The sequence below is a fragment of the Porites lutea genome, chromosome 9, assembly GCF_958299795.1.
Source record: "Porites lutea chromosome 9, jaPorLute2.1, whole genome shotgun sequence".
Lineage (NCBI taxonomy): Eukaryota > Metazoa > Cnidaria > Anthozoa > Scleractinia > Poritidae > Porites > Porites lutea.
The window spans coordinates 30,612,309-30,637,768 of record NC_133209.1 but is presented as its reverse complement, the minus strand read 5'-3'; the positions used below and the strand labels follow the sequence as shown (position 1 = coordinate 30,637,768).

Below are 25,460 nucleotides of genomic sequence, written 5' to 3'. Positions count from 1 at the left end.
ACAGGGATGACAGGGATTACGGCAGCGCCGAAGACATCAAACAGTTTAGAAAAAGGTTCACTTTTCCAAAGTGAAAGGATTCCTTGTCAACCGGCCATCATTAAGGACTTAAAGCGTAAAACAGAAAAATAGCGCATTCTTATTTTGTATTAAAATGAAATACGACAGCCTGGAATTATAAAGATGTTCTAAAGAAGGTCATTGGCCACTTTGGCTGTTTTTCCTTTCAGTTTCAATTTTAACATACAAGTTGGAGGTGTGGGCGCACGAAAAAAGCGTTGAAACAGCCGTGGAGGTACCAAAATCGGAACATTTTCTGAAATAATATCGCAGACGGGCATGAGTCCTTCAAAGACCACCTTATGTTTTATAAAACTTTATTTTTGTTTTCATATCTCGAATTACAGATTAAACTAGTGAAATGAGTCACTCACCGCGTGAGAGTGGGTCTGAGAACGTTTGTGGGTACGCGAGAGGATATGACTCCAGCTAAAACTGATGGACGCCAAGAAGTCGAGCTTGCCTCTGGAGCCGACATCTCAGTTCTGATTTACGTTGGGTAGTTTTTAGATAAATCGACAGATCAATCCTTTCAACCAACAATATTTTAGATCTTTGAACTTTGCAGCTTTGGCACCACCGCTTAGTAAACAAAAGTCAATTTTGGCAGCGACGCACAGATTTGGCGTAACCTGCGCCGCCCAAATGAGTCAACACCGCAATTCAACAGTGATAGACTGGCCCTAGCAACATAGAATCCCGACTGACTCGAAGCCTCTTCGAGCCATTGACCTCCGAGCATCATTTGTCTCTCCAGTGGGGATACCCCCTATAATAACCTACATATACGCTTACGGAGAGGCTCCACCCGAAAAGGGCTCTTTCAGCCAGTGTTCCCATATATAAACGGGTAGGGATTTTGTGAGTTAATTGAAGTGTATGAAACGGTAAACATATTAAGAATTCTGCAATGCTGATCGTACTCAAGAGCCGATCGACTGCTGTCGTACTACGATTAGCATAGTACGTAGTACACACTGAGTGCATAGTAGTATTATCAGTATTGCAGAATTCTGAGACAGAGTGTGTCTACTTCGTATATTTTTGCTGATCTCGTCCCCTTTAGATACTACGTTTTGCGGCACATTCGTTTGGGGTCCCTTGCAGTTGATATTCATTAAGTACTATGAAATAGTACCTTGGATGACAGAGGTTTTTTCCCCTCTTCTTCCTTAAAATAGTTTAAGCCGATGCACTTTATAACCGCATGAACTCTCCTTAAAATGACGAGAATAGTTGCTGTCAGGAGCCTGTTAGTGAAAGGGATAAATTTTCAGTTCCATAAGGAAAGTACAGATGAAAGGGGTATCTTTTCCGGACCGTTACTGCACCTATTTCAGTTTTACTTTTAGATTTTCTGCGAGAGTCACTTAAAATGAACCTGTTTCTAAGGGTTTGGTCATTGATTTGATTTGTTGTCATGACCGGGATGACAGGGATTACGGCAGCGCCGAAGAGAACAAACAGTCAATTCAAAAGTATATCTACTATGTTGTTGTATTGTGTACACTATTGAAAAAAGTTCGCAGAATTTTATTTTCCCGTGAGAAACTAATGCGCGATCTTTGTCTACTATACACACAGTTGTGAACATTCAACCTGCGAAATAAAAAATATATTTTTTTATGAAAAAGATTTCGACTCCTATCCCCACTAATCAAGTTGACCAAAAAAGGAAAGTTTAAACGCTGCTATTGCTAAAATCGGATTGTGGTTCATCCAAAAGATTTGGGGGTCAACAACATGCCTTAAAATAGCTCACACAAGTGCGGCATAACTTTCACAAGTATACACTTGCGAAAAATTAGTGATCTCCTTGTGCTTTATATTACAGACGTTATACCACGAGTCTGACAAACGATTTTAAAAAGTTCACTCTTGTACAATGCTCTAATTTATGTAATTCTAACAGACAGATGATAGACTAGGATATGTGTGAAGATGACCGGAAACAAGATCTCTTTGTCGCTATAGAAACTTTAGTTTAAAGGCGCTGAAACATGACAAATCTGCTAAGCTCATTGGCCAAAGACTTAAAGACAACGAATTGAAAAGCCAGATAGATCAATCAAGAGTCACACCATTTGCGTAGACTATTATCTGGATGACTGGATAAAGGAATTTATGTTTATGAGGTTGCGATAAATCTTTCGTTCTCTTTGGAAAGTAATTATTTTAGCTGTCACCCGTCGAAGTCACTTGGACACCGGAAATAACTGAAATTTGTACGTTTGGCGTGAATGGTACTCTGTTTACTGCTGGTTCAGTGTCTCAAAGCACGCTACGGACAGCGTCACATCATAGTCTAACTCACGCTAGATTTTGCAAGCAACCGCTACGTTTGTCTGACTTAGAGCAAAAGCGCCGGTTGGTAAACAAAGAGTTGTATATTGATTACAGAGTTAACCACGAACGATTAAATGTTTAGCAGGAGCGGAAGAAACAACAGAGGTGGCCAAGTTTTAGACGAAAATGGCCAAGACATGCCAAACCCGAATCTTCTTAGCCCAAATTCCTCGATGAAAAGTCTTGACGTGTCGTCGGCTTCGGACAATGAATCGTGGGCGTCTGAAGATTCTTATCCCGAGGAGTTACCTTCCCCACCAATTCAGTGGAAATCTGAAATTCCGTTGACACCTGATCGTCGTCGAAGCTCGATCAAAAAGCCACAATTCCAGCTCGACCCCGTTGCTGTTCAGCTGAATGAATTCTACGAGAATCGCGTCAGGATAAGCTTGGAGCGTAAAGAAATCTGCGAAGAAATTGCCTACAACTCAGTGCATAAATGCCTGCGAAAAATACAAATGGTGGACAACAGATTCCGCGCAAACAGTTTAGTGTCGCAAGGGATCCCGTATGACGGTCTGCAGGCAGAAGAACCCATTCAGATGGACATGCTAGTGCAGTTGTCCCCGGGTTACAGCTCTGCAATGTACACCGCATGCGACGAACGCACGGGCGGTATTCGCCTGCAGCCGAGCTCTGAAGACTACAGTGTTTGGGAAGACTGCATCACCACTAATGGTTTTTTATCAGCTGGAAAGATCAACTCGCTTTTGCGAAGGTACGTCAAAAAGGCGGTAAAGATTTTGAACCTTCACATTAAAGATAAGCGCGCGGAAAAGCTTCCGAAGCATCTGAGTAGCATTGCAGTCGAGAAAGGCCCTGTAATTCGATTAACCATCAACAAGGACATTTCCGTTGATATTCTTCCCGCCTTCGTTATCCCCGATTCGCGGACCGATCCTTCCCGCAGGGACTGTCCCTCATCCTCTCACGCCGTCTGCAAGCCTTATGTTCAAAACGAGATGATCTGGCGGCTGTCGTTCTACGTGGCGGAGAAAAACCGTGTGCGTGCTCTTAGCGATGGTTGTCGCGTTCAGCTCCTGCGGATTCTAACGGAAATCAGAGACAACGAGGATCAGCTCAAAAAACTTTCGTCCTATCATGTGAAGACCCTTCTCTTTCACGAATCCGACAAATATCCGGACTTTCACGAATGGAGTGCCGACAAAATCACACAGCGGTTTTTTGGCCTCTTGGAGCGCCTCAAGAAAGCGTTGAAGGACGGCGACCTACCACACTATTACATGCAGCCGCCAGATTTTGAGCCGGTGAATTTATTCGCCGATCTGGACGGCAAAACTTTGTCGGACATGTTAGATGTTGTTGAAGATATTATGGCAAATCCCTTGGACATACTTAGCACTGTTGGACGAGAGAGAAGGCAGACGATGTGGCCATGGGAGATGGGACTGTTTTTGCCTGCCGGACTGGCCTCGTAAATCGGGTAAGGTTCTTTTCAAATATTACTCTTTGTCAAAACATATCATAAAACTGCTAACACTTAGAAAGTATGGTCAGTAAGAATTTTTTTCTTCATTTAGTTCTTACGTAAAAAAGTAAAGTAAAATATGAAACTCTCCTAGCACAACCCCGAAGAAAAGTGCAATCGTTGTTTCTTATTTGAGCATTACTGCACCTCAGAGTGCTGTAGTTCGCGGCGAAGTTAAAATTAGTCCGAATAAATCAAACTTTGCTTATCCCTTTGACAGACTATCCTTATGACTTGATTTTCGCTGTGGCTGTTATTTAGTTTGCAAGTACTTTTTCGTGTAACCATTAAATCGTAATAAATAAATAATAAATAAACAGATAAACATAAAAAAGAACGCCATACGATAACTGAAATTCATCAAGCCAGTATTACATCTTTAGAAAATCGTTTTTTAACTAAAATTTTGCTACGTTGACCTAAAATGAAACTGAGAGTAGTGCCTTTGTAATATAATAGATTTCGTTGCTTTTCCTTAACGATTATTGATATTGATCAACTTTGGAGCAATTTCCATCAAGTGAACTGTTACTTACAAAATACCCAACTAAAAAAACCCGGACGAAATTTTTCTGGTTAACAGCATAAACACAGTGTACTACAGCAAGGAAGCTTTTCACTTTTTAGAAATGTTCATTCATTTTCATGTCCGCCTAACCTAAAGGTTAGAATTAGCAACAAGAGATTTTACACGAGGTAAATTAAGCTCTTGCCATATCGTATCAGACTTGACCTTTTATCACTTAAAACAACATAAAACCCGTAAAAGAAAATAAGTCATTAATTAGGTTTATTGTTTTTCTAAAATAATCTTTCGCTCTACAGTCGCGAAGCCGAAGGCAATTAGAATATCCTCGAAATCACTTTAATTTGAAATTTCTTGTTAGCTTCTCATTTAAGAAATACGTTAGTGATTAGCAGTTAAAATGTGCATTTTGATAACAAAATCGAGCAATTACAAAAGCTATTATGATACGTTTAAAGGACACATGTTTTTGTCATGAAATGCAGCATTATGTTTATAAATTTAGGAAATTTAGTATTCGCGTAATTTGTACGAGTAAAGAGAAAAGAGAAGTAAAAAATTCATACGTAATTTACCAATTCTGCCACCTAATTAATGAACGACTGTTACTACATTTCAAAGTACAACTTTTGTGACAAGAAGTTTCAATATTGAAGCAGCACTAGTCAGACAAGTCCAATATCTTTAGTTTGCTTAGAAAACAAAATAAAGAATAACCTTAATTGACTTAAAATTTCTGACATAAGTGGCATATTTCTCTGATATGGAATTCAAAAAATGCGATTTTTGACAAAAGAAGGTTTTTCATAAATTTTGGCCAAAGGTCTGTACAATCTGTGTCTCTTTATGCAGACAGGGAAATGTATATTCCAACAAAGTGCTTCTCTCTGTGGGTGGCGTCACAAACGTTTCATTTGCTTGTCACATAGTCACGCAGTAACGCCAATAATGTCTTTACCACCGGTCATGCACATAACTGTAAAAATTGAACGGGCTTTATTGAGCAAAACTTTTTCGTGGTTTATTATACTATGCAAGATGGTTGTACTGGACACTGCGCAATGTACAAGTTTGGGTCTGTATGACCTTAAGGTTATACAGTGAGGTTCTATATGCAGTAATACTGTTTATAACATCTTAAACATACATACTTTTTTCTCAGTATATTAATTTAGTCTTCGGCTCTGACACCTCTTGTACAAACTACTTCACTACTTAGTTTTTCTACACATTACTCTATTCTAATTTTCTCTAGTATATTTTAATCTTTTCAGAATTTCGACGTGACACATCACAAAGGCTGAAATGAAGACCTCAGTCCAGTAACAGTACAGCGTGATGCAGTCAGAGCTGGAATTTACACCACTAAATGAACAGAGTATTTTGTCTCTCATGAACTTTTGTAAAGAAACACAACATAGAATAACTAGTTGCACTAATAGTGTAGTCAACACAGAGAGGTGGAATAGTGGACATTTTGCTGAAAACATTAAAAAAACATCCCTTAGTAAGCAACTTACTGAAACCTCTATTTATGGTTCAGACAAGTCCAGTCCATCCCTCCTGCTCAAAATCTGTCAGGCATATTAGAGCTGAATAAAGTGTACAATTTGTTTCTATAACCTGCCCTTTGCTTTAAAAGGCTGTTCAAGAAATGTATTCTTCCCTTCAAAATATTTTCAAGAGGCTATGGTAGCAGTTACCACGTGGGAAAGCATTCTTAAAACAAAAGTCAGGAAAGGTGGTATTCCTCATAGGCCAAACATTTTACTTCAGGATTTATAAAGAAGAAAACATATATTTTTAAATGGCTGAAAGAATGGATCAGCATAATTCCGGGAAAATGCTCATCCACCCCTTCCCAAACTCAGCATTTTCTCCCAAGTGAGAAGTTAGTGTCAATATCAGATTAGGGGGGAGGGGGAAGGGCAGCTTCCCAGAGTCCTAAACGTCTCTGAAAGAATAAGTAAAATAGCTAGTCTGCGAATACAGCTATCATTCCACACTCCTTGCTGCTAGAGATGTTTACTGTGAGGAGCGTCTGCGCCTCAGGGACAGGACTTCTCCCATGAAACATCCCAAGTGAGGTGAAGCAAGGAGAGACAGCTGTGTTCACAGGCTAATAAATATCTCACCACACTGCAAACTGTTGCCAACGCACGCCTCAATGAGAAAACTCACAAACTGAAAATTGTTTAAGGGCAAGGGGGAACATTCAGTTTTTGAAACTGGCTGTCAAATAAGCTGCTTGTTTTGTTGCTTTGGAATTATTGAGTTCCGTGAAATTGCAAGTTAACCCTTCCTTAGATAGCGCATGTAAAACTCTGGTCATTTGATTCAGTACTGGGAATTTACTTCAACCAATGTACTCTGTTTCATAAAATTAAATTCCTTTTAAATTTTCTATATTTTTCCACAATATTAACAATTTAACCTACTAAGAGAAGGATATAGTGTTTCTGGAGTAAAATAAATTATTATGTAGACTGAAAATATTGTTAGTTTTTATATCATGTCTGGTCTTTGTGGCATACACATGTTGTAGTGAACTTGCTGATTCCAAAAGTCTGCTCCTTTCCATCCACACCAACCCTTAAAATAAAATAAGTATTTTTATATTGTAAGAGTGATTTTTATGTGCGAGATAAACTTTCTAAAAGTCCTTTATTATTTTTCCTGGTTGCCATTTAAAGGACTTGTCATATTAGTTTGGCACGAAATTCACCAGTGGAAAATTCCACAGGTGACATCATGACAAATGACCAATAGGAGAGGGAGTGATAATTGACGCCAGTCCCAACATAGCATACGTCAATCATTTATATGTGACAGTGTAAAAGTTTTAACTATCAGAACAAGCCAGCAAGACAAGTCCAGTGATAAAGAGAATTCCACTGTTTATCAGGATTATCTAGCCAGATCAGTCTCCTCCTAAATAATAAGCATGAGAATGATGGGTTTAAGCAACAATTACTAGACTAATATTTCACTTTAAATTATCATTCTGACCAGCCAGTTCTGACTTATGGTAAGTGCCCCAAGTGACTCAGGCTTGGACTGAATAAAAACGATTCTACATTAAATCACCTCCAAATTTTCAGCCCTTAGTTCCACCACAATGGAGAGATCTATACAGTCAAACCTCCCATAAAAGAACAGTTCTCTTTGGCAGAAACTTAGTCATGGTAGCAAGATTTCCACCATGAATACACAAGGATAAAAAGAAAGCACTAAGTGTGTCATATTTCCCCTTTGCTTCAGCTTGTGTTGTCAACCTAACACTCCCGACTCTTTACCTACAAAAGTCATTATTTTATTTAATTTCCTCTATGACTAACTGACCTTGTCAATTACGACTTTGAGATCCTCCCCACCAGTGTAATGTGGATCAAGGATTAAAAATCTGTAAAACAAATTAAATAAGTAATACTTTCAGCACTTTTGTACTTAATTAAGTTCATGGCATTTCACTATGACACCCAATAACATCACTGTTGCCACTACCCATTAATCTGTATGCTTCTATACCACATTATAGTTCATTATTATTATTATTCATTATTATTATTATGGTTCTACATTATTACTCTAACTTTTAAATCAGTGGAAGAAATCCTATGGTGTTAGTTTCAAATGGCAAAAACTCTTGGGCATAACCTTTGCATGTCACAATTTATTGCTCCTGTGATTTCAAGACCCATGTACACATACTGACGTTTATTTCTTAACTTCGTAAACTTCCAGTTGAAACCGTGAGAACTTGGTGACATGTTTATTGCTAGAACAAGGACAACTTAGTTTGAACTGCTTCTTGTCTTCTTTAATTGACATAAGAAAAAAATTTGCACCAACTAAAAGCAAAACATAAAGACTAAACTTTAAAGCACCTAAATAATATAGTGCTTTTGCATGTGCCCTTCTAGTTAGATCTAAAAATGACAGCGTATTAATAACTATAGCCTGTGAAAAAAGCTGTCTCTTCTTGCTTCTTGCTGCCAGGGATCCATTGCTCTGGGAGGGACGTCTGTGCCTCAGCGACAGGAATTCCATATTGATGATGAAAAAATCTTTCCAAAATCTGCTCAGGCAGCTCTGGTTGGTCCACAGAGCTGTTGTATTGTTTTAGCTATTGTTTATGAACGACATACAGAAGACATGGCCACAAAGGTCAAATGTAAACACAACGATCTACTACAAAACAGTCAACATTCAAGGAAAATATTCTTCTTCATCTTTAGGGAAAGCATTTGAGTTTTGCTGGAGCTCATTTGCAACAGAACACAAAACTTTACCATAATTTACCAAGAGAAACAAAATCGAACAAATTTACGTTTAGAACCCCACGACTACTGGATGACAATGACTTTGATTTATGTCATCAGTATGGAATTTCCATTGCTGAGGCACAGATGTCCCTCCTGGAGCAACATCCCCAGTGGTGAGGAGTGAGGAGAAATGGCTGTTTTTGCAGGCTTTCTTAGGATTAAATTGATTTTTTGGTGAATTTTTTGGCACCTTCTGATGGCTACTCAGTCTTATGGACAAGTGGCAGCTCACCTTATATCACCTGTCTGATCATTAAAATCCACTCCTAATATGGTATGCGCAAGAACACCTCCACCTGACAACAAAAGAGGATGATAAAGTAATAATAATATAATATAATATAATAATAATAATAATAATAATAATAATAATAATAATAATAATAATAGAACAGCTCAAGTACAGTGTTAAAAGGAAGTGAGTTATTCGTTCCCAGACATCAGACAAGGAAATTGACAGTTCAGAAACAACCAATTTTTCACACACATCTAATGTTTCACTGTATTTTCAGTTCCTGTAACATATAGATTTAGCTAGGCGTAAATGTGAAGTTGTTCAAAGGGCAGATAACGCCATTCACTGGATAGCGCAATTGGTTTTCCTAACACTTATTTGCTGGATAGTAATATCTGGCCCCAGAAGTTCAAATGGTGGATAGTGCTATGCACTAGATAAATCACTATCAACTTGATAAGGCAATCTAATAGTTTCCCTAATACTTATCCATTGGATAGTGATATATCTGGTGGATAGCACCATCCAATGTTTGAACAACTAGCGGGTAATATCAGCTAATCACGATTTCCATGTGCTCATATTTTCAAACTTTTCTTCTTTGGCTATAAAAACTATTATTATACATGTTACCAGTATATGGACATGTTCCGTACAAAAATAGCCAGCTGCCGGCTAATTCTTTGTGCCAGCAACATTATACCTTTCACTGCAGCCTACAGTTTAAAATAAATGAAATTGGGGAAATTTGAGTTCTAACTTTTGATTCATGAGGTGTTAATATTCAAATGAAACCTCTTCAACAGTTCCCTTTGGGCTATTTGTTTAACAGTTCTTTATGGCATGAAGTTATTTGATAATTTTTCTTTGATGCTTGGTGCATCAAAATAAAGAGGTATAAAATTTATGTATTACATGAAGGAAACTCTGCACATTTAAGGCTAAAATATCACTCAATACTATTACAGTAGAACCTGAATATAATGAGCCTCTATAACAAAGTCCTCAGTATAATGAATGCTTTTCTTTTCCCCACCAATAGTAATTAAACATATGAAAAAGAACCTCGATATAACAAAACCCCATTATATTGAAGACATTTTTCCAGTGCCTTGGCCCTTCATTACATGCGGGTTCCACTGTAGCCAGGAAAGTTAGCCTACCAATCATGACAGGAGTCCCTTGTGTCTGAAAATGATGAAGCAAATCACGTCCTTTGCTGCGCATTTCTGCTCCTGAACTCACAAACATGATTTTTGATGTGACACTAAGGAGATGTTCCAAGCACATGCTGACCTCAAAAGAGCCAATCCATTGGCGTGATCCAGCAAACTCTTCACTTTTATCTTGGAGATCGACAAGAGCTTGTTGGATTTCTTTATGACTTGGAACAGGTTTGGATGTGTAACCTTGGTGACGAAACCAGGAAGCTATGGTTTGAAGTGAACGATAGGCACAACCCCACCCCTGAGATGAACAAAGAATTAAATCTTGTGAGGTGCTACAAAAAACCTAAAAATTTGCATTATTTTATACAAGACGGTAAAGGAGATGATTAAAGAAAAACTAGGAATATGCATTGTACTATATTTCTTCAACGAGCAACCAACCTTGAACCCCCAAAGGAAAACTGAAGTACCCAAAAGGAGTATTATTTTTTCACTGGCCCACAGCACAAGGGAGTTCACTAATTTACCTGACTGTCAATGAGAATGAAATTGACTAAGTACTACTAAGAGACTTCCCAAAGACTGAGTTTTTTAGCAACAGCTAAATTCGTCTTTAATCCTCACACTTTGTTATTATTTCCTGTTTTGTTGTAAAACAAAATTATTACTAGTCGCTGAAAATGTTGTGAAGTAATAAGCACCCACTCTCAAGGTCCAGGGCACTTCATTGAAAAAATATAGTTTTGGTCAATTGATAAGAGTGCTTGATGAAGTACATAATCAAGTCTATATACTAGACTAGTTTGACTGTACGTTAAGGCTGGTTTACCCACTGCAAACTTTTGTAGACCTGATACTAAAATTGCCCCAATTTTAAGACGATTTTTCATCCTTGTCATCCCTTTGAACAGAGAGATCAGCTAATTATTTTGTGTGTAACAGCCTTTACTTAGGTAGCTAATGCAGTCTTACATATCTGAGTGCAAAGGGGTGAGGTGTGAAGGTAAAGGTAACATGTTAAAGATAATGATAAAGGAGACACATCTATAAAGCATACAGTACATCATCATTGAAGTTGTCCTGCATGTAATGATGGTAGGTATATGTCCCCTCAACAATTGCCACTGTACCACAAGTACCTGAAAATGTACACAAGATCAATTTATATATCAAATTTTGTTAACAACTAAAAAAAATTCTCAGATGAAGGTTATATTTTCCTGGAAATTTAGGCTGTTCCATTTTAGAGAACTGTCTTAAGTCAAGACCAAAGCAAACACAGCTTCCAGTCCTTCTGGAGGTTAAATTAAAAAGCACATCTGTGGCTGTATCAACCCTTAACCTTAATCAGTGAAATGAGTGCTTATTAAAAACCCAAATCAGTGATTTTTTTCTAAATCCTTATCAATGCAATGTATTAATTAATTTGTAATGACCAAAATTAACCCATATATTTGAATTTTTAACTTAAAGGTTAAAAAATGTCCCAGGTTGAGAATATAAAATAAACGTAATGTAAGCTGAAAATATTTTTGACCTGTTACAGATATTTCAGTAGCCAAATAGAAACGTATAACTACAACAGGGGTGGTTTCCTAACTTATATATTATTTTTTATTTTGATAAATACAGACAAAAGTTTTTATTCACCTCCAGATAATCCAGCATGAGGGTTTGTCAAATAAATACCTGCAGCATAAAAGACAAAACAATTTTAACACAAATTACATTAATTTTTATATTGAATTCAATACAGTGTAAAAAAGCTTTTTCAAACCAAGGATAAATGATTAGATTCCCCGGGTGCAAGAGGTTCTTTTCTTAGTAAATAGCACATGAAAATTGAGCAGAAAGCCCACATGACAACCATGGATGTCAGCAGACTATCTAAAAGTCCTTTTGTTTTTTTTTCCTAGATGGTTATGCCATTTGAAAGGACTTTTCATACCTGTTTGGCACAAAATTCACAGGTCAAAAATTCTACCAGTGACCTCATAACAACTGACCAATAAGACAGTGGGTGATATAATTTTCATGCCACTCGTGACAGAGCATAATTATGTCAATCACTTTTTTCTCGTGTGAATTTATAATATAATTTAAATCCATTCAGGGGAAACAATTTGACCTTGTGACTTCGTCGCTCACTCAGTCCTGTGCAACCTTATTCATTGAAGCTTGCTTTAAGAACTTATGAGAGGATGCCAGTTGATTTCATCCCACTGATATTTTTTAGAAAAGGGTCCCTGGAGCCAGTGAGGGTGATGATCAGGCGTGTGTGACACGGAAACTAAAATACATGATTTCATGATTGTTAACAGCTAGTTTTTAGAAAGTAATACTGGTAATATTTTTCTAATAACAAATTGTTAATACCTTGTTGCTGTTCACTGTCAAAGACATATCTGTTAGATGGTCTTAAAAGAGGCCTGTTTTGTGGCAGAAGAAGACATCTGTGCAGCTCCAGCCTGTAAGACACTGTCACAAAATAAAAAAAACATATTTTAAATTTGAAATTATTATCAAGCACTAAGAAATTTGAGGTTAAAGTTAAAGTTAGCAGTTGATCGCACACATTGCCTTTGTTTACTAAAGAATCAAACCATCATGTGATTGTGTTACAGACCTGGTAAAATGTTACCCAGTGCTCCAGAAAACTGCTGAAGGTAATGACTGCAGATGAATAACAGTGACCAAAATATAATTGAACTCTCTTTTTCTTCTCAGCACTTCCGGCCTTGCTTGGAAAGCTTCGCTTCCTGAACGCATTGCCCTTCTGGTGACCTTCGTTTCCACCGAGCATTGAACAATATTTCAGGAGCCAGGTTTGTTCATTAACATGATCGCATGATGGTTTGATCATTCATGTTCATATATGACTAAGGCACTTTTGGATTGGTTAAAATCAGCAGCTGACAAGCACCCAACAGCTCCCCATGCTCTGATCAACTTATCCTTCATCTCATTGGTCTAAATCTGTTTTCTCTTTTATTAGTACTTACCGAGAGGATCATTATCATCCATCCTGGAACCATCGTTCATGATAGAGGGATAAACAGCTGTCACTAAATGACAAAACCCTGGAGGTTTAAAGTGATGCACTTCCAAAGTTGGGAATGAACAATCCTAATGTGATTGAAAAATTAAATTTTACTTAATTAACCCCCCTAAACTGCCTGTGACTGCCCATGCAAATCCACATCCCTTACAAAACTCTAAAGTTGACTAGAAAAATCCAATGAAAATTGTGTTCCATCTAATATCCTACAATCCTAAAAGTTTTCCCAAAAATCTTTTGTCCACCAGACTGAAGCCTACTGAAATTTATAAAAGTCATACAGTTTTCATTCCTAAATGCATTGCAACAACACTTATTCAAGGGTGATGCATGAACTGCCCTTTAAAATTTGTACTTAAATCATTAATTTTATAGTCACTGCTTTTTCCTGCTGTCAAAATTTTGGTCTTAATTTCTTTCACGTTCTTTTTTCCTCATTTCCTTTTGCACTCTGTGTCTTCAATTATTTTGAAAATCTGACGTTCTGCATCACAAAATAAAAAAACTCTCCAAGTGTACATTTCCAAAGGTCACAAAATATGCAACAGTCAAACAAAATCACAGTAGCTTCACATCTGAAGTAAAGTACCAAATATATGTTCCTTTGAAACAGAATTAGATAACCAGGGCATTAAAAGACTTGCAACAGTAGAACCTCCACATATCAAACCTCTACATAATGAAGTCCTCAGTATAACAAATGATTTTTAGTACCCCAGTAACAGTAAAATAAATGAAAGAGAACCTCAATAAAATGCAACCTCGTATAAAAAAACAAATTCTGCCAGTCCCTTGGCCTTGGCCCTTCGTTATATTGTGGTTCCACTGAACAACATCAGTGATAATCAAAAAACGTTTACCTTTGAGAACTGCTCCATAACTGAGCCCATCTTTCTTAGCTGACTGCACATAGAGGATATAAATAACTGTGGTAAGTGTTTTACTAAAGTGTCCTTTGAAAGGCTCAACACCACATCAAGAGAGAGGTTGAACTTGATTTGAGAAAATGCACCTGCAGATCAGCAAACAGCAGAAATGTCAGTGTTCACTCTTTTATTTTTCTGACAAAAGGAAGTAAAAATCAAATCAAAATAATAATATTAATTTGTTGAACATTGAGACCAAATTGGTAAGTAACAGTATTGAAAAGCTCTATATTGTTATAAGTATATTAACAAATTCTATTAAGACTTATGTCATCAATAAGGGGTTCCTCATTAAGTGTCAACAACTGGCTAAAAAACTGGTTTCCTTGAATTTTGAGCCACCAGTTTCTTGGGGGTACAGAGTGCCAAGAAAATCATTTTTACAGCTTGCCCTTCGGGCGAGCTGAAGCTAGCATTTACTAGCCCAAAAGTGATTTCAACTAGCCCAAAAAGCTTTTTAACAGGCAGAATTGATTTCACAGTTCTTCTTCATTTTGAATTCTTCAAAAAACATCACTTGCCCGTCAGGCAAGTTAAGAACATAATTCACTAGCCCGAAAGCAAAATTCACTAGCCCTGGGCTATTGGACACTACTTTCTTTGCACGCTGGGGAAAGAGTCACATAAGCAGTAGAAGACAAAGTCTGTACATGTACATTGTGTACAAAAAAGTATATTAAAATATTTTCCACTTCACTCAGCCCCCAGCATGGGCTCAAGTAGCTAATGCTAACAGCGGATTGTGTGAAATTCTTTTTTCTTTCCTCAGTTCTCGATTAATAAAAATTATTTGTATTCCTTACACTTATTACTAACTAAGCTACTGTCAAGTCAAAACTACAAAACTACATGAAAGAGGTAAAAATCAAATAAATAAAAATCAACTCTGGAGATCCAACAAGAGTTTGTTGACTGTGCCACTTCTTCCTGCTGGTACTTAACGGCAGGGAGTGGTCCACCATATAACGCCAGTTAACTTTATCCAGATATACAATGGAATAGAATTCAGATCAGTGACAAATTATAATAAGTATATATAAATATAGTTGTTATTATATGGCACCTTTTTTATACTGAATGATTGGAACATATGCTCTATGATCACTTTCAGTTTCTGTCAGCTGGTTCAGTAATCTCACGTCTAACACATCCTGCGGAATATAAAAGACAGATACATAAAGTTTGTCTCCTGTAACTTCCAGCCAGATTTCAAGAATAATATTATTTTGTTACAATCTCACCACAGGTCACTATTATGAATTGATTCTTTGATCTACAACTATAAAATTCAAATCTGTATTCTAGGAGCCTACATGCAGACATCCACAATAGTTGAACCCCACGCAAGGACAGCCATTACCGCAGACAACTGAACCTTGCTTTTTGCCCAATTAACAGATTCTCAAAGACAAGTCAACCTTGGTAATGCTGAAACTTCATTATCAACTGTGTGTGCTATAATATGCCTTTCCCTTCAGATGGTAAATAACCTCAGTTGACAGTATGTCAATGTTTTCAGAGCTACACCTGACAGGATGATTTGTAAATGTCAACTTCAGACTATTCTGGCATCATACGAGTTAATGTAATGACAGCTTTGTGAAGGATGGAGATGTTTAATTTGACAATACTTATGTCCTCTTTTATTTCTTCAGTATTTTTTTCAAATAAAACTTGTATTTTTGACTTTAATAACATCACCCACTCCCATGATAAGGACACTTCCCCTGCCCCCAGTATCCATATTAACAGGGTTTGACTGTATTTCCTTTGCTGCATACAGCAAAGGGACATCTGCGTAACTCTGAAACTAATCATGTTCAAGTTTCCCACTATAGGCTCCTGAAATCTTGGGAAAGGGCTATGATTGGCAGCCCCATAGTGCACATAGGCCTTTCTCAAAAATACCATAACACTCTTTGTTTTCCCTCCAAATTTTGCATGAGCAATGTTTTCAGTTTCTCTTGGGACTTACAATCATAATGTGTGGAGTGATTTACTCAACCTACATTTGTATATTTAGCTTGTAGTTTTCGAGTTAAAACAAATCATAACATGATTGATTGTTTGGTAACTGAGTTTTTCATCAATAAAATTTTTCTTTTTGAGGTGGTGAAATTCTCCTGCACCAATGGCTGCCTTTTAGCAACATTCTGTAGACCTAGAAAGCATAAACTTGCAATGTGCACTGTCAGTGAAAGAGAGGCGGTGTGGCCAAGTGGTTTGAGCACTGGACTTGCAATCCGAAAGCCCCAAGTTCATGCTCATCCCTAACTGCTAACTGGATTTGTTCATGGTAGTCCCAAACTAATATCTCTGACAATGCTTGTAACTGGTCAACCGGGGTGCAAACGAAGTCAGTTTTACAGCTTCCCATTCAGGTAAGCTGTAGCTAGAAATTATGTACTAGGCAAAAAGATCATTTCCACTAGCTTGATGAGGAGGAATGATTGCAGTTCTTCAATCTGTAAATTTACTTCCCCCAAAAAACTTCACTAGCCTGTAGATAGCAAAATCCACTACCCTGGGTTATAGGAGATGACTTGCTTTGCACGCTGTCAAATGGTTTGCCATCGGGTAGTTGCAAGTCTCACTTATGATTTATATTCCAAAAACCTTGTTCCTGTTTATACCTGTGAGCACAATGTAAATAGGTACTGAGTTACCAGTAAGAGTAATACCCGAAAAGACAAGGCCCGGAAAAATTTCTGTCTGATAGTCCTGGACAAGCGGATCATCTTGCCGGGGGAGGTAACTTTCAAACCTTACTTGCCCAATGGGTAAGAGTTCAGACAACTCATCCTAAGACGAGCAAGAAGTGGCCCTGGGTAAGCAAAATGTGTGAGCAGCTTGCCTAAAGAACAAACTGGAATATTCCAGTTTTTGCTTGAGCCCTGAATAAGGTTGTTTTTTGATTCAGTCAGAGTGCAGTCTTCAGAAAAGGCAATTCTGTGAGGTGACATGTATCATGTGCCATGATGGCATGGTATGGACTACACGGCTTCAGTATATAACCTGATGAAGCTATCAATAGCAAACTTTCTTATTCAAAGATGTGAACCTTACAGTACCTTCACTTTCACCATGGTAGAAGTTGACGTTGTTTTTGCACTCTTCTGTCTGCTTTTGCTTTTGTTGTTTCCATGAGGGTTTGGAGTCTTATCTTGGCCAGATCCAGTCTTGCTCAACAAAAGTTCTTCACAAGTTAGTTTCAATTCATCACTTTGATATTTGATCAGCTTGTTGCAGGCTTTGAGATGGAAGACTGTTGATCCAGACTGGAGTGCCTTGCATGATTTCTCAATTTTAAATAACAGTTCCGATGATGTATCTTTGATAAGGGGACAAATGTTTTACAAGCATATCAGATAACCTCACTAGTAGAAATTCTGAGCACTTTCCATTCCAAAAATAATCCAGTTTCAAATTTCAGAAATTCCACATGCCCAATGGAGGGGTATATTCTAGGTGCGCAGTCCCGATCCAACCCACCACACATTTGAATATTGCATGTGTACTAGTAAGGCTTGCACAATACAGATGAGCAGTGTGGGGGACAACAATAATTTTTGTCAAATGAAAAGGGACATTCCGGTCTGAGTGACCAAAATGACTGGACCAGTCAAAGTAGACCACCTTCACAGGCGGTCTCAAATATTCTGGTCTGACCAAACCAAAATGGTCTGTTTCATTTTGATTTCTAACCAAAATTTTTGGAATTTTGCGGGTAAAAGGAAAGTACCCTCCCAAACTTGCACTTTACAACCAATTTCTTACATTTGGAGCCATTAATGACTCTTATCTGACTCATTTTGTATTTTCTTGCTGTGTTCTAAACATCCAGTAAAAATGGTTGTCATTAATAATAGTGATTCAAAGTAAAAAAAAAAAGCTCTCTGGAGAGAGAGAGAGAGCACGTGTTTACAGTTTTTGTTATGTCTGTTGTGTTGTTGTTTCACTTCACCTTCATGTTATACAGCATGACTAGCTTTGAATGAAGCGTGATTTTGTGCATCAAGCAAAATAATTTTTTCAATGCACCTGGTCATGCTTATTTTTCTGACACAACAAGTCTCACTTCACCTGCATGTATGTAGCACACCAATGACCACAATTACCCCTTTTTTAGAGAGTTTCTTCATCAGTTGAGTTGACTCAACCAGATTATTTTTGATCCTCGATCATGAAACTCAGAAGATTTCCCACTCAAGAAAGTATGAAAAAAAAAAAGCTGAAGAAAACAAACTTTATAGTCCTTACCTATGAATAGAGGAATGTTAGCTTGAAGCCTAAAAGAAATCTTATTTTCTAGGAATTCTTCAATAATATCAGCTTCCTGAATTCCACACTCTGATACTGATCCAAGCTCTTGGTCATAAATAAAACATCTTTTGTTGTCATTTGATCTGCAGTGTTGCAATACCACAAACTTCCTATTTGTTAGGTTAGAAGCACCCTTTGGAGAAAAAATTGTGTGTGAGACTTGTAAACAAAAAACTAAAAAACCAAAACTTATAATTTACATGATTTCAGTGACAAGAAAAATGTATAAGATGTACAGGATAATAATGTAAACATAACTGATTATTAATCATACTCACCTTTTTTAACAATCCTTCAAAGATCCTTTTTAATTCTTCAGCCTCAATATTTATAGACTTTACACAGGAATAAAAAATACCACAAAGTTGTATTCCTAAAAGGAAAAAGAAACATATCGTTAAGGTCAAACCTGTATTAAGCACTCAGTCCCTCTATTAATCAGTCATGATCACATTTTATTTTAAAAATAAAATAAAAATAAAAAGATACACTGTGCACAGCATTAGAAGTCTTTTACTTCCTTTCGTTTGGCACAAGAAGTGGTAGAGATTCTCTGAAGTCAATTTGTCACCGACTTTATTTCACTGTTGATTAACTCTTAGGTTTGTCAAACTTGTATCAAACAATTAACCTGTAAAAGCAGTTATTTGGCAATTCCCTGACCTTAATACTTCAAGTTACAATATACCTCATACACTTTCTCTTTTTTGACTTCACTTCCCTATCAATAAAATGACCTTTAATGCCAACACATTTTTATCCCACTCCTCTTATGAGAAATAAGCAAGCAGTGATTTTGTTACAAATAGTTATGGTGAGTCCTGGGACTCATCTTGTGAAAAATCATGAGTCCAGCTCGGTGCAGAACCAATGAATCCCACTTTAAAAAAAAAGGAGTCCTAAATTGAAAATGCTTGGTCCTTATGTAGCCAGACAGTTACAGTCAAACCAGGTCAAGCGTTCCCGTCGCTAACGAACTAATGAATTCATTCACGGAAAAATGATTTCGTTTGTTGATTCAATAATTCATTCATAAAATGAACAATCCAATAGTCATATTTAGCCTTGATTCCATAATCGAATGTTGATTCGATTACTGTTTTTTGAAAAATTACACTTTCCACAAGTTGACCTCAGAATTTTGTTTTTTCCTCTTTTTTTTCTGAGAGTCGAGTGCTGGCGAGTTCTGAAGTTCAAACCCAAACAAACTGTTACATGTACGCCAGTTTGCTGCCAATAATCAGTGCAACAGACCTAGGCCTGACCTCTTAGAAAACACGACGGTCAAACTGAGGTCAGTGTATGTGCAGTGATTGGTGGATTTCGATCCTCGGCCTTTGTCAGTTTCTTTGCGTTTGCGGTCTGTCTATTCTAGCTGTTATTTTGATTAAAGGCAATGAAAAACACAATCGTAAACGGCAAGAAAAGGGAAGCAAATAAGATTGAACACAACAGACAAGAATAAAGAACAGGTAGATTTTGTTTATAAACCAAATCAACATTCGATTATTGAATCGAGGTACAATTTGACTGTTGGATTATTCCCTTTATGAATGGATTATTGAATCAACAAACGAAATCATTTTCCATTAATGAATTCATTAGTTTGTTAGTGACGGGAACACTTGACCTGGTTTGACTGTAATCTGGAGACAGATGCAAAAACTCTTTACTACAGTTTACTGAAATTAAAATATAGTCCTTCTAATCTATATAATTTTTTAAAGGACAAAAACGACTAAAACAGATATGACTCTTCAAACAACAGCCACAGAAATCACATGAACAGGATATTCTACCATCAAATCTTCAAATCGATCCATCATTCTTTGTGTTCTACGGGATGCATGCCATGAATATTACCGGTATTTTGCGTCTTTAGGGATTTTTATGTGTCAGGGATGCAGGATGCAGAGGTAACTAAATCACTAGTACCGGTATATATATCTTCTACCCATACTTAAATATTGAAAAGATCAAAAGATTCCAACAAAATTACTCCTTCAGATAGAATTTTTGAAGCTTGTGTCTGAAAATCTTATCCATAGGATGTTGGGGAGGGGAGGTGAGGGGGAGTATCGCTCCCTCCTTCTCCTATTGATGGCATGATTGCCATGGACCCCTTCTGTGTCTCAATCAATGGATGGCAGGGTTCGATCCAACAGGATATTTATGCCCATTTTCAGATTCTGTCACACTCATTTAAGAGACCCCCATAATTATAAGAAAATATGTAATTCTAAAAGACACTTCTAAAAATTGTCTACCCTCCATCCCTAGGTACTTCCCTATGCCAATTGCAAGGAAAAAACACTTTCATGTATACCAACTCTCCTGGATTCTCCAGGGGTCTCCCAGATAAGACATTGATGTCCTGCTGTCTCGTACGGATCCCCAAATCTCATGGATAAAATCATGTGCTATTCTTTGTTTAGTTTGAAGTTTATCCCATTTTTTCTCAGAATTCTTTTAATCCACAGGACAGCTTCTGGGGCATTTTTGCACGTATTTGACTGACAAAGATTATTTTGTCATTTACAATGTTGAAAGCAAATTTTGATGGTATGCAATTCATGTCAGACTTCACATAACTTCCTAAGCCATTCCCATGTCATAATTTGGGTGTTAAGACGGACTGGATCGATTTATGGGGGTGGGCGGGGGGTCCGCTGACATTCCGGGGGGTTGTGCAAAAGGGACAGTCTCCCCATTTTTAATAGATCTCCAGAGGTTGGGATCTCTGCATTTTTGTTCATTACCTTGAGGAATAACACTTGACAATTCATCTTGTTCATTTGTCCAGTCTGGAATTCCTGGATATCCATTTCTTGGTGGGCTTTGTGAGTTTACGCAAGCTGCACATCCAATAACATGAATTTTATCCCGTTTTATTTCACCATAAAGATAGGCGAGACAGCAGGCCTCTGAATCTTCTGGGTTTTTTATGCAAAGGTACAACCGCTGTAAAAAAAAAAGTAGAAAAAAAACTAATTAATTCATGAATTTTTAAATTTACAACGTTCAAAAGACAAGAAATTAAGTTATTTCAACCTCTTTTATTGAGTTATCCACGAAGACCTTCATCTGACCGTCCGCCATTTTTGATCCTCGTGTGGCAATCCGCTGTACCGAAGACTGTGATCTCAAATACATTCCCAGTCCTTCCAAGGTCACCGTCCTTCCAATCTTTGCTTTAGCTTCGCCTTGTTTACAACGGAAGTGAAGGTTACTTTTCACTCTCGAGTTTTCGGGACGTTCTGCGATTCTACTACTTAAGATCCTGGGCAATTAAGTAATGATTCTTGAAGAATTCTTTGTGAACAACTTGCAGGATAAGACAGCTGTGTGTCGCATTCAACCTTACGATTTGTTTACATGGTATTTCACACTTTTCGGCCATCAAAAGCCTGGCTTCAACTTGTGTCACGTTGTCACCGGAGGTCAACCGTGCGATTTTACTGCTCTAGTGTAAACAAACCGTCAGAGACAAGAAGTCGTACTGTTGTGGTCGATAGCCTTGGGAATGGCTACTTCTCTCAACATTCACTTTGTTATTCAAAGCTGGGAGTTGGGAGAAACTCGGTCTATTTTTACTGGCCACCCAATAAAAATACTAGGCATTTAAATATGGACAAAACAATGGAGCATTCAGTGTGTAACGAACTCATAAATACTGAACATGACAAGTCAAATACTATGAATAATCTTGGCGATGGGGACCCGGCACACGTGACCATGGATTTAACATGTTGCCATGAAGAACTTTCTCCAGCAGCGAATCAAATAAATTCTCCTAACAGCAGTTTCTTCCAAGGAGAGGCACCACTAAACTTAAAGAATGAGATGAACTATGATCAACAAGGGGAGGGAGCTTGTGCACTAACGACACAATCTGATCGGCTCTCTGTGAAATCACCAAGTCTAAACTCTCTGAATGAAGCTGGTGATTCAATGATGAGAGAGTTGCATGATAAAGACCCTGAAGATGGAAATCCATGTAGCTTTAAGAATGTCAGCAATGAGGAGAGTCACATTTTGAATGGTGATGATGATGATGACTCACTTGGATTAGACACTCTTTCTGATGAGAGCTTGCAGTGTGAGGACACCTTAAGAGGTGTAACAGACACCAGAAAAAGGTCAAGGGTTTATGTTCCAGAGGATGACAGTGAGAGTGATAATGACTCTCTTGGATTGAAAAACCTGTTTGATGAGGACATGCAAGGCAGAGATGCTGTAAGATGGGTGGCCAAAGGCAAACATAAAGCTAAGCTGTGGAAGAGGAATAAGAGAACAAGAAAGAAGCAGCTCAGTGGTTTATCTGATGATGATGACGTTGATATCGCAGCAGTGGACATGAAAGACAGTCTTTCTAAACTGAAGAAAAAGCCTAAAAGGATAATACCAAACTATTTTATAGCCATACGTGTCTCAAATCCTGTCATACGCTCTGGTGTTAAGATCGTTCAGGATTCAATTGTTTCTCATGATGAAAAACTGATGCCTGCTCTTATTCCGCTTGCAACTTTGCACTTAACCCTCTTAGTTCTACATTTGGAGGATGAGGAGAAAATTCAAAAGGCAACAGAAGTCTTGCATCAATGCAGAACTTCTCTGGAACCGGTTGTGCTAAATAGTGCCTTGACACTGAATTTTGCAGGCCTTAATCACTTCCGTCATCAAGTTCTCTTTGTGAAACTTTGTGGAGAAGAGGGAATTGTAAGGCTGAATACAGTGGCAAATGTTGTAAGGGATACGTTTGCAAAGGAGGGAATCCCATCAACAGATTCTAGAGAGTTCAGCCCCCATTTAACAGTCATGAAATTGACTCGCAGTCCAAAGTTGAGAAAGAGAGGAATCAGGAAAATTCCATTGGAAAGTTATGCAACCTGGACTGACTTTGATTTTGGGGAGGAGCGGGTGAGTAGCTTGCACCTTTGTTCAATGAATAAGAAAGAGGAGGATGGCTTTTACAAGTGTGTGGCTACAGTTAAGTTTGAGGAAGAGCATAAAGTAAGTGAAGAATTAACTCCACAGCCTGCAAATGTAGCAACAGCTGGTGACATCACACTGGTGGAAGGTGATAATGTTTAGGCATCAGTGAACAACTCATACCAACAGCTGATGTAGGCACATGATATGATCAAAGCACAAAGCACTGGAAAGTAGGCTACGAGATGAAGCGGTAACGAACTAGCTTGGTTGTCAGCATCAACTGACAGCTCCAAACACGGAGATAATGAAGGTAGCAGTAAATTGTCTCTGGTGGCAGCAAATGTAGGAGTAACCTGATGGAAGCATCAAAGCACTGGAAAGTGAGAACATAGGAAACACAAAGAATAGTCGGAGGAACAGTAGACTGATTGTTTTAATTCAGAGACTTGTGAAAAGAATAATATGAGAATTAAAGTCAAAGCATAGCTCTCCTCTGTTATCCTGCCAAATAATAAAGGTAAAAGTAGAAAGCCAACCTTTGTGTAATTTAGCGCTGATATGTTTCAATCACAAAATAAATGAAGAAAATCATACATTTAACACGGCTGTAATGATACCATCTAACCTGTTTAAGACCTTCAATGGACAACAAAATTGTGGAGACACCGTCCTCAGATGGGGTAACTTCAGAGAACAAAAAAATCCAATCACCTCCCACTCCCCTCAATTCAAAGCTGCCAATGATTGTTGTTTTCTACAGGTAGCTTGAACAGCGGCATCTGGAACATTGCATGGACTGGATGGGGAGAAAAAGATCTATTTTCCTTTTTTTAGTTGGCAAAACGTTAGAGAGGTCCTTTAGGGCAAAATCTCTCAACTGATTTTGTTGCCAAATCGAAATCTGGCTGCTGTTGCCCTATTAGCACAGAATATGAGATGATAACCAGTTTAGATTATTATAATCACAGGTTCCTTTTCAACAGGATGAGAAGGATTCTTATAATTTCTTGAGACTGTTTTTTTCAAGGGAAAGATGTTTTTGCAAATCTTTGTAGTCATTTCTGTTTTCCTGTATTAAATTTTTGCACAGCATAACCATGTACCAAACAATTAATTTTCTGCTGGTATCTAAGTTTTGATTAGCAGGTAATACATTGCTCGGCAATATCTCCCTTGTACATTTGAAGTATTTGTTCGAAGTTTGGGTATTTAAGGAAGGGTGTGATAGATAACGAAATATCCATGAGAGCTATGCGCTAGGGACTTACCAAGTAAAACTTAGCACTTCCCCCCTTGGGCGGAGCACTTAGTCCCCAGGGCTCTCCCCCCTTGGGCGGAGCACTTAGTCCCCAGGGCTCTCCCCCCTTGGGCGGAGCACTTAGTCCCCAGGGCTCTCCCCCCTTGGGCGGAGCACTTAGTCCCCAGGGCTCTCCCCCCTTGGGCGGAGCACTTAGTCCCCAGGGCTCTCCCCCCTTGGGCGGAGCACTTAGTCCCCAGGGCTCTCCCCCCTTGGGCGGAGCACTTAGTCCCCAGGGCTCTCCCCCCTTGGGCGGAGCACTTAGTCCCCAGGGCTCTCCCCCCTTGGGCGGAGCACTTAGTCCCCAGGGCTCTCCCCCCTTGGGCGGAGCACTTAGTCCCCAGGGCTCTCCCCCCTTGGGCGGAGCACTTAGTCCCCAGGGCTCTCCCCCCTTGGGCGGAGCACTTAGTCCCCAGGGCTCTCCCCCCTTGGGCGGAGCACTTAGTCCCCAGGGCTCTCCCCCCTTGGGCGGAGCACTTAGTCCCCAGGGCTCTCCCCCCTTGGGCGGAGCACTTAGTCCCCAGGGCTCTCCCCCCTTGGGCGGAGCACTTAGTCCCCAGGGCTCTCCCCCCTTGGGCGGAGCACTTAGTCCCCAGGGCTCTCCCCCCTTGGGCGGAGCACTTAGTCCCCAGGGCTCTCCCCCCTTGGGCGGAGCACTTAGTCCCCAGGGCTCTCCCCCCTTGGGCGGAGCACTTAGTCCCCAGGGCTCTCCCCCCTTGGGCGGAGCACTTAGTCCCCAGGGCTCTCCCCCCTTGGGCGGAGCACTTAGTC

General features: G+C 38.7%; 3 protein-coding genes across 3 annotated transcripts; 2 read left to right on the top strand and 1 right to left on the bottom strand.

Annotated features, from left to right (window-relative positions):
* Positions 1 to 1,790: 1,790 nt before the first annotated feature.
* On the top strand, positions 1,791 to 7,041 carry LOC140947240 (cyclic GMP-AMP synthase-like receptor 1). Its single transcript, XM_073396299.1, has 2 exons — positions 1,791 to 3,850; positions 5,696 to 7,041. Exon 1 carries the CDS (start codon positions 2,481 to 2,483, stop codon positions 3,843 to 3,845), a length of 1,365 nt encoding a protein of 454 aa, XP_073252400.1. The 5' UTR covers positions 1,791 to 2,480; the 3' UTR covers positions 3,846 to 3,850; positions 5,696 to 7,041.
* Positions 6,875 to 21,566, bottom strand: LOC140947239 (ufm1-specific protease 2-like). The gene is made up of 15 exons (XM_073396298.1): positions 21,509 to 21,566; positions 21,217 to 21,418; positions 18,736 to 18,830; positions 18,395 to 18,590; positions 17,206 to 17,465; positions 15,198 to 15,285; positions 14,069 to 14,220; positions 13,153 to 13,276; positions 12,527 to 12,628; positions 11,801 to 11,839; positions 11,213 to 11,289; positions 10,145 to 10,448; positions 8,979 to 9,042; positions 7,764 to 7,824; positions 6,875 to 7,013 (listed from the first exon to the last, which is right to left on the bottom strand). The coding sequence occupies exons 1-15, from the start codon at positions 21,554 to 21,556 to the stop codon at positions 6,927 to 6,929; spliced, it is 1,899 nt and encodes a 632-aa protein (XP_073252399.1). The 5' UTR covers positions 21,557 to 21,566; the 3' UTR covers positions 6,875 to 6,926.
* A 102-nt stretch (positions 21,567 to 21,668) lies between these two features.
* On the top strand, positions 21,669 to 23,822 carry LOC140948665 (uncharacterized). The gene has a single exon (XM_073397934.1). It carries the CDS (start codon positions 21,833 to 21,835, stop codon positions 23,549 to 23,551), a length of 1,719 nt encoding a protein of 572 aa, XP_073254035.1. The 5' UTR covers positions 21,669 to 21,832; the 3' UTR covers positions 23,552 to 23,822.
* The last annotated feature ends 1,638 nt before the right edge of the window (positions 23,823 to 25,460 follow it).

Excerpts from the sequence above, each read along its gene's own strand:
- LOC140947240 (XM_073396299.1), top strand. The coding sequence starts at position 2,481 with ATGTTTAGCAGGAGCGGAAGAAACAACAGAGGTGGCCAAGTTTTAGAC.
- LOC140947239 (XM_073396298.1), bottom strand. The coding sequence starts at position 21,556 with ATGGCGGACGGTCAGATGAAGGTCTTCGTGGATAACTCAATAAAAGAG. Across the intron at positions 14,221-15,197 it reads AATCATTCAGTATAAAAAAG|GTGCATTTTCTCAAATCAAG; the intron begins GTGCCATATAAT and ends GCTGATCTGCAG. Across the intron at positions 11,290-11,800 it reads TCATGCTGGATTATCTGGAG|GTACTTGTGGTACAGTGGCA; the intron begins GTGAATAAAAAC and ends GTACATTTTCAG.
- LOC140948665 (XM_073397934.1), top strand. The coding sequence starts at position 21,833 with ATGGTATTTCACACTTTTCGGCCATCAAAAGCCTGGCTTCAACTTGTG.